Consider the following 7,653-nt stretch of genomic DNA (forward strand, 5'->3'; position numbering starts at 1 on the left):
CTAGTTAGAATGAAACAAAGTTACTGTAGTTGATAAGACTTAAATTATGATAAGCTCACCTAAACACGAGAATCAACGGTGTTAGTGGAATAATTTAATTCTCCCATTTAACCTTATCTCCATGCTTAAGTATATAAAGACAACAGTGTCTTCACTGATAATCTTTGTGTTTTCTTTGCATTCATCTATCTCCTTGATTTTCTTTGCACTTTTTGAAAAACTTAAGCTCAGAAAACTTGATTTTCTTTGCATTCATCTATCTCACTGTATTTAGCCAACTCCTACGTTTGTTTTAACTCACTGGTAAATGTTGATGAACCCTAGGTTATCTTCATAGTTATTTACGTGTTTTTAGTCCTACATGCATAAATGTTAGATTAGAGTTTAAGGAAGGAAACTTCATGATTCTTGGTTAAGTGTTAATGTTTCTTGCATGTATGATTGGATTCAATGAAATGGTGATCTGATAAGCTTAATTGTTCATATTATAGCTCAAGACGTTATAGAAGGTTCGCGTGACAAAGGCAAAAGTCATATTATATGGACTTTTTTGTATTTCTAGTGAGTTCCTTCTTACTTCCATCCGTTATACTAATTCTTTGTTTTCTAGTTCATGTAAGGTAAGTACTCATACTCTGAAAAAACTGAAATGTGTGAATGTGATTAAGGGTTGTCAAAAGTTTTCAGTTTGAGTTTGTTATATCTATGATAAGGTGTAAGAATCATTCTTCATGTTTCAGCCATTACCTTCTATTTCCGGTAAGAATGATACGATATTGACTGATTTATGGAAATGATGTTAAGGAGATATATTCGTGGTGTAAACTTTGATAGAATGAACATTGAAATAGTAGATCATGATACATAAAAATTATTGTGTAGCCTCTAGTAGGGCAATTATATGTTGCAAACTAGATTGACAAATCACGATAAACTATATAAAACTAAATGAATACGATATATGGAATAAATGGGGAAAATCAATATGACTATGAATCTGGGTACGTGGCTAACATGAAGAAGGTTTGTCTATGTTGGGTTATCCTGGTGTACTGTATTTGCCAAAGGTTAAATGAACTGGGTTATTGTTTGTCTGAGTATTGTACTCGCCATCTGGCTAACTGTATGATTGTGATTAAACCTTTGAAAGGTTTTTCTTGAAGAATCAGAAATTATTTTAAATGTTTTCTGAAACTCACTAAGTTTTTTTGAACTTACCCAATTATCTCTTATTGTCAAGTTTGTTGTTGGAATACACCAGAAGACATCTGTTGCTATGAGAAATATGTTTATTTGTACTATGCATGACATGTGGGGGTGATGTCTAGTTGTATTTTTGAAAGAAATTCTGTCTCTCCCAACACGGTCTCCGTCGGGATATTCTGCTCATCTGTTCTTTTTGACATCTCAACGGTGCCTTCAAACCTTAGCTCTAATACTAACTGTCACTGGGTTAGAAATTTAGACTTGCAAATCGCGTGGCCTTAGGTGATTTCTTTGCTCCAAATCTGCCTAAGTTAACCTAAATCTTGCAAAAATGCTCTAAGGCACCGAAATATAGCGGAAACAAACTTGAAATGAAAGAACAATGAAGAACAGAAAAGCTAAAAGAAAACAACACACACCAAGTGTTTGAGTAAATGCTCTTAAATATATTCACAACTATGAATGGAATGATTACAAATGTGCAGGAATGCCTCTATTTATATTTGAGTTCCCCCAAAACTAGTGGTACAAATTGTGTCATATTGACGATCAAGATTAGAGCCTATCTACAATTGAGAGTCATAAGGGATTTAAACTCTATACAATCCTATCCCTTTAAGATTTACACTATTTACCCTGGTAACTTTAGTTTTACTGGAGGGTTTCACTAGGCCACCAAGGCTTCAAGTAGATGGATTTCTTCATGGGTTCCACAAGTCGAGTCAGTTCTATCGAGTTAAATGAGCCCCCATTTCATCAATTGACCTCTGTGGGACACTCTTTACAGAATCGTCACGGGCTTTAATCCACGGCCTGTGACACTAGCATATTCTTAGGCATAAATTTCAACATTTTTAAACTAACATCTATTCTAAGCACGTAATGTTCACATGCATATGTGTGTGATAGAATTTCCAGTATTGATTAAGTTGGTGCTATAAACTCGACATCAACTCAAGATTGATGGCAACACCATGATAAGCAATAGTAATGCATTTAGTATTCTTAATATTATTTACTTATGTCGTTTTACTCACACTTTAATCTAATTGTTTTTATTTTAATACAGTACATATTTCATGTGTTATTATTAATTAGTTTCAAATCATACATCCCATTATTTATTGTATATTATTTTTAAACACATTAATATTCTAAATACATAGTTTCTACAAACATATACATGTAATAGAATTTCTAGTAATATTTAAGCGTTTGTAATTGTAATATATTTATTTATTTACTATAAATCTCAATAGAATTCTTTTATTATTTAAGTGTCAATATTTATTTATAAATTTGGCCCTAAGCCTTGGAGGCCATTATCATATATTGATGCAGCGATTCAAGGAATTGGGGAATTCCAATGGATCATATGTTTTAGGTTGGCTGGGAAATTGCAAAAACATTTCTTTTTGCCGGATGTGTTACCAAAGGTAAGAAGATGTTTTGGTATCCATTATAATATGGAATAAAAAATGAATATACAAAATCCCTTTTGATTTTCTTTTATAAAATAATTAATAAACAAATTTAGAGTTGGTGTAGTTCTTGCCTTCCCCCCTGCTTCTTATCAGCTTAATCATTTGTTTGTTTGGCTGGCTGTCTGGCATGTTTTTTACCACATTTTCAATTATCTGATTTGTTTTTCCAGCAGGATTATGGTCCTCCGCTACATGCAATGGATCTGAATCTTGGTTACTTTCAACTACCTATTTCTAACACATATTGGCAGATAAAAGTATCACAAAGAATTCTGTATTAGAAATTAAATTGTATTTTATTTTTTTCTATTAAAAAATTAGATAAATTAATTTTTATATATTAGACTAAAGAGTAAATTGGTCGTGTTAAAAGTTTCATTCATTTCTTCTGTTAAAAATTGATCTGTATACATCAGCATGAGGTACACATCACACATCAAGCATTACTATCTTGTTATTTTGTTAATCATTCTAGTTTTTAATAGTACAAATGAATGAAATTTTAACAATGACTAATTTACTTTTAATTTAAGGTACAGAGGCTAAATTACTGATTTTTTAGTAGAGATAATAAAATGTAATTTGATTCCTAATGCAAAAACGTTTATGATACTTTTATATTGAGTCATAGATATTATATAATTCTCCGAAGACGTTTCAAATGCAAAAAAGGACTACACCTATGTCCAGCATTAACATCTTAGTTACAGTAGCAAGTAAAAAAGGCTTTAGAATATCAACTTAGAATTTGAGGCTCCAATTGCCAGGATGCCAAGAAAAACTTTGGACTTTATTTTTCAGAAAAAAGAAAGAAAAGAAAAGGTTGGATTTGAGTTCCGCTCTTTACAGCCAAACAGATGGACAATAGAAAGACCAATTAAAGATGAGATTATCTTTTGCAGAAACACGTTTTGCCTTCTTCACTCCTCGTTTTCAGTGGTAAAAGCTTTAGGATTACATTCTTGCAAAGTAACCAAATAATTATGAGAGAAAAATATATAACTATGAATTCCTAGAGAAAAAATAAACCACTTCTTAGATGTTATAATAGCTCAAATGGTTCAGGCAGAGACTCGAATCCATTATCAAAGATGGATGCTCGATCTAATTTATCATCAATGCTATGCAACCAATTCGTATTCTTCAAGTCCTCTTTTAGAAATATTGCATCATAACGGGAACTCTCATAGATGTCCACCTCACTTAATTTGGCCGAGTATCTTCCATCATGGGAATCACTTCCGTTCTCTGCAGCTCTCATTGTACTATTTCCATTCTCAGAGTAGTCTCCATTTTTCATGCTACAAGAGCTTCCATTGCTATTCACAGAGTCTGAAGTGCTTAAGGAACGAAGAGTTTGGGTTTTTACAGATGCAGATCGGATGCTCTGAGGAAAAAGCGTTGTGCCTGAAAGGGAACGAACACTCCCTGTGCCACTTCTTATGTCCTACATCACAGATTATAAGTGGCATTAGGATTATCCTGCATGATACACTTCATATATCCCAGAGATGTGGGAACACTTTTTTGTCAGTAACTTAACATCAAATTCCAACTTTTGAACATGCCATTGCAACTCTAAGCTCTATTTTAGAAATCCAAGTTTAATACCTGAGACCCTGAAAATTTCTGCTACAACTTCTGGATAATGGTGATGTTCTATTTATGATGATAATGAGGACTTAAGAATATCGAAGTTGAAAGTGCAATTGTAATCTATAATTATACTCTCTACTTCAATGACACTATTCCTAGCCCTGAGCAGATGATCAAGAAGAGGAATTGGTTTTCATGTGCAACAAGCAGAGTTCCACATAGGAATTAACAATCTATTCAATAAAAAGTAGAGGGTAAGCATACCATATGCCTAATAGCCATATCCAGTGATTTCTTTGAGATAGTCCTTCCAAATCCTGTGCCATCTGCAGTGGTTGTTGAAGATTTTACAGGTTTCCGCATAGCCAAACCGGAGGCATGTGAGATCTTCCGTGACTCGTGTATGTCAGATGAATGCCCATTGGAATGGACCCGAGTCCTTCCAGGAGGTTCGGTGAGTCTTCCCCTCGGGACAATAGGTGAAGAATGTCTTCTTGGCATATTTATAGAGCTGGTAGTATCTTGGTTTGTCTTCGTGGTAACAGAAGCACTGGGCCTGGACCTACCGGCAGAGATTGGCCTATCAGGCAAAGTTGTTCTAAGGTTTGGTGGTGTGTCAAGAGGAAAATCAGGGGGTACAACTGGCTGTTGCGGGGGGAGGACTCGTGGACCTGGGGAGCTTGGTCGAGATGCTGGAGCTGCAGTGCGACCATTTGAAACAGTGTGCCCATTAGAAGAAGGTGAAGGATTAACTGGTGAAGACAAAGAAGCTGCTGGATTCCAACGCGTGGGAGTTGATGGGCGAGAATTCGAACGAACAGCTGTTGAGTTCAAGTTTGCGGGGACTTGTGGCCTAGAAGTTGGAGTCGACGGTCTTGAACTTTGTGAGGGCCTACTCTTGTCAAGGTAAGAGCCTGTTGGAGATTGACGGACTTTCGAAGGAGTTGAGGGCCGCGATGATGTTGACCGTGAAGATGGGGTTGAAGGTCTTGTTGTAGATAATGAGCGGGTGATAGGCGATGATGGTCTAATATAAGATGACACAGAAGCTGAGCTTGTATTGAGAATTGAACTGCCCCTGTTTGATGAATAGTTATTGTATGAAGAAGAGAGAGAAGGTCGAGTGACTGAATTGCTTCTAGCAGGTCTCGAGGAAGGATTATTTTCAGAATGTGAAACTGAAAGCTGAAACAGAGAGAAAACAGAAAAAAAAAAAAAAAGTCATTCATGGTTGCCAACTTTGAGTGGACAATAACAATCATATGCTAACCAGAAAATAGAGCAACCACTAATTTTGACAGAAAAAGCAAAAGAAGTTTAAAATTAAGGACATGCATACCCTTGAAGCCTTTGTGGTTGAAACTGATCTAACTTTGGAATTGCTTCTTGGAGCTGACTGAGATTCCGATCCCTCAGATGAAGGAAAGACTGGAGTTCCAGGAGGAGTTAGAAGCCTAATAATGGAAAAGTAGTTAATATTATAAACTGAGAGAGACAAGGATTTCCAAACTGAGACTAAACTGAGAGAGACAAGGATTTCCAAACTGAGACTAAATTCAAGTCTCAATTAAGTGAGCAAGGTAATATGTTACCCAAAAATGGTTGTCAAATCGGTTATTTGATCACTAAAGCAATCAAATTTTACCTCTCAAAGCTTAGGGCAAAAAGTTTCACCCAGAATTCTGTTCACTTGAGTAACTCAACAACTCAACGTTATAGTATAACATTATTATAAACAATACCAGAGATTGCTATCTTCTCAACCATTTTCGAATTGGTACACACGAAACCAATCAAGGTGCATTCGTGATCCAATTCAATAAAATTATTAAATAAAACAAACAATTCACAAACTTCAGAATTTATTTATTTAAAATTGTCTTCATATGAACACAAAAACTAGTTTCAAAAAAAAAAAAACATTTCACATTCCAATAAAATTGAAACAGCGAAATGAGTTTTAGTTTTCGTTGACAGATCTGGATTCCAGTTAACATCGACTTGAAACAATGGAAAAAGTGAAGATTCACCAGAAGAAAAGGTTCGTTCATTTAGATGGTTGTCTTCTCCATTCAAAGATTTTCCATATATATGAAAAAAGCTTTAAAAAATTTCAACATTGGATTATGGAAAGAAACCAGATCCGAAAGAGAAAATGATGCAAATGATTAGTTTAAATAAATTTGGAAAGGAGAGAGATGCGATTTACCAGTAATCTATTATTATAGTAATAAAATAGCAATGATTTACCAGTCATAATCATGCTTTCCTCCATCTGTCGAAGAAAGTAGATCATCTGATCCATGTGATGTTCTTCCCTGTTTTACTGATACTACAAAATCAAAATCAAAATCAAAATCAAAATCAAAACTTATTTTAACTATCATTGCCTAGAAACGACGTCGTTCGCTTTTCAGGCTATATTTGCATCCAAAACCATCAGTCATTTTCTAATTTATGGGAGAAAGAAAAATAGAAATGGAAAAGAATAGAGACGAAGCTTAGCTAACTGCTCCCTTTGAGGCTGACAAACTAATCTGAAAATAATAGCATCAAAGTAAGAAAAGGAAGCGTAGAAGAGGAGAAGTTTGTACCATCGGAGGAGGCAACGGAGAGGCTGCGGCGACTCTTTGAGAAAAGATCCAAATTCTCGTCTGAATCCCTGGGGAACAATCCAGCGTTAAAAATTTTGCCACGGCGGTGATGAAGGGAGGCCTGCGAAATGTTATTACTGTTATTCCTCCCTCCGCCGCTCACCAGCGATTCCCTTAGATTCCTATTCATCATCTTAATTGGTTGCTGCTGCTCCCTGCCTCATCGCTCTTTCTTTCTTGCTTGGTTGCTTAAGTTTTTATTTTCTTCCTGTGTGAGGTAAAATGGCAGCTTTGTTTTATCAGAGAGGTTGAGACAGCTTGATATGTACCTCAAAAGATGAAATGCAATGCAATGCTACTTCTGCCATTGCGAAATGCAAAGCAAAATACGGTTAGTCACCGGGCTGTCACATTATCTGCCCTTTTATTATTATTTTTCTTTATAATATTAATGAAGTGGTATGTGGGGGAGTGAAGTGGGGTTCAGATCTGTTCTGCTCACTGCTAAATGCTTCCTTGGTAGCTTTAAAATCAGATCTGTGCTTTTGTTTACGGAGACAGGCAACACAGCTTTTCTTTTACTTTTGTTGTAATAATTAATTTATAATGCTAATATTTTATTTTTCAAAAAAAAATATTTTATTATAAGTGTCCATTCAAATATTTCTAAATCTTCGGAATAAATACTAATTTTGAAAAATAAAGATAATCAAGACATTTAAAATTATTAATATAAAAATTAAATATTACTAATGGTAAAAATTATGACTTCA

The 7,653-nt window shown here is 34.9% G+C and overlaps 1 protein-coding gene across 1 annotated transcript; it reads right to left on the reverse strand.

Moving 5' to 3' along the window:
• Positions 1 to 3,548: 3,548 nt before the first annotated feature.
• On the reverse strand, positions 3,549 to 7,391 carry LOC105793932 (uncharacterized). The gene is made up of 5 exons (XM_012622843.2): positions 6,881 to 7,391; positions 6,537 to 6,618; positions 5,626 to 5,740; positions 4,551 to 5,471; positions 3,549 to 4,137 (listed from the first exon to the last, which is right to left on the reverse strand). The coding sequence occupies exons 1-5, from the start codon at positions 7,071 to 7,073 to the stop codon at positions 3,733 to 3,735; spliced, it is 1,716 nt and encodes a 571-aa protein (XP_012478297.1). The 5' UTR covers positions 7,074 to 7,391; the 3' UTR covers positions 3,549 to 3,732.
• Positions 7,392 to 7,653: the final 262 nt, after the last annotated feature.

Source organism: Gossypium raimondii, chromosome 3 (assembly GCF_025698545.1).
Source record: "Gossypium raimondii isolate GPD5lz chromosome 3, ASM2569854v1, whole genome shotgun sequence".
Classification (NCBI taxonomy): domain Eukaryota; kingdom Viridiplantae; phylum Streptophyta; class Magnoliopsida; order Malvales; family Malvaceae; genus Gossypium; species Gossypium raimondii.

Excerpts from the sequence above, each read along its gene's own strand:
- LOC105793932 (XM_012622843.2), bottom strand. The coding sequence starts at position 7,073 with ATGATGAATAGGAATCTAAGGGAATCGCTGGTGAGCGGCGGAGGGAGG. Across the intron at positions 5,741-6,536 it reads GGAAAGCATGATTATGACTG|GCTTCTAACTCCTCCTGGAA; the intron begins GTAAATCATTGC and ends TTCCATTATTAG. Across the intron at positions 5,472-5,625 it reads CAACCACAAAGGCTTCAAGG|CTTTCAGTTTCACATTCTGA; the intron begins GTATGCATGTCC and ends TCTCTGTTTCAG.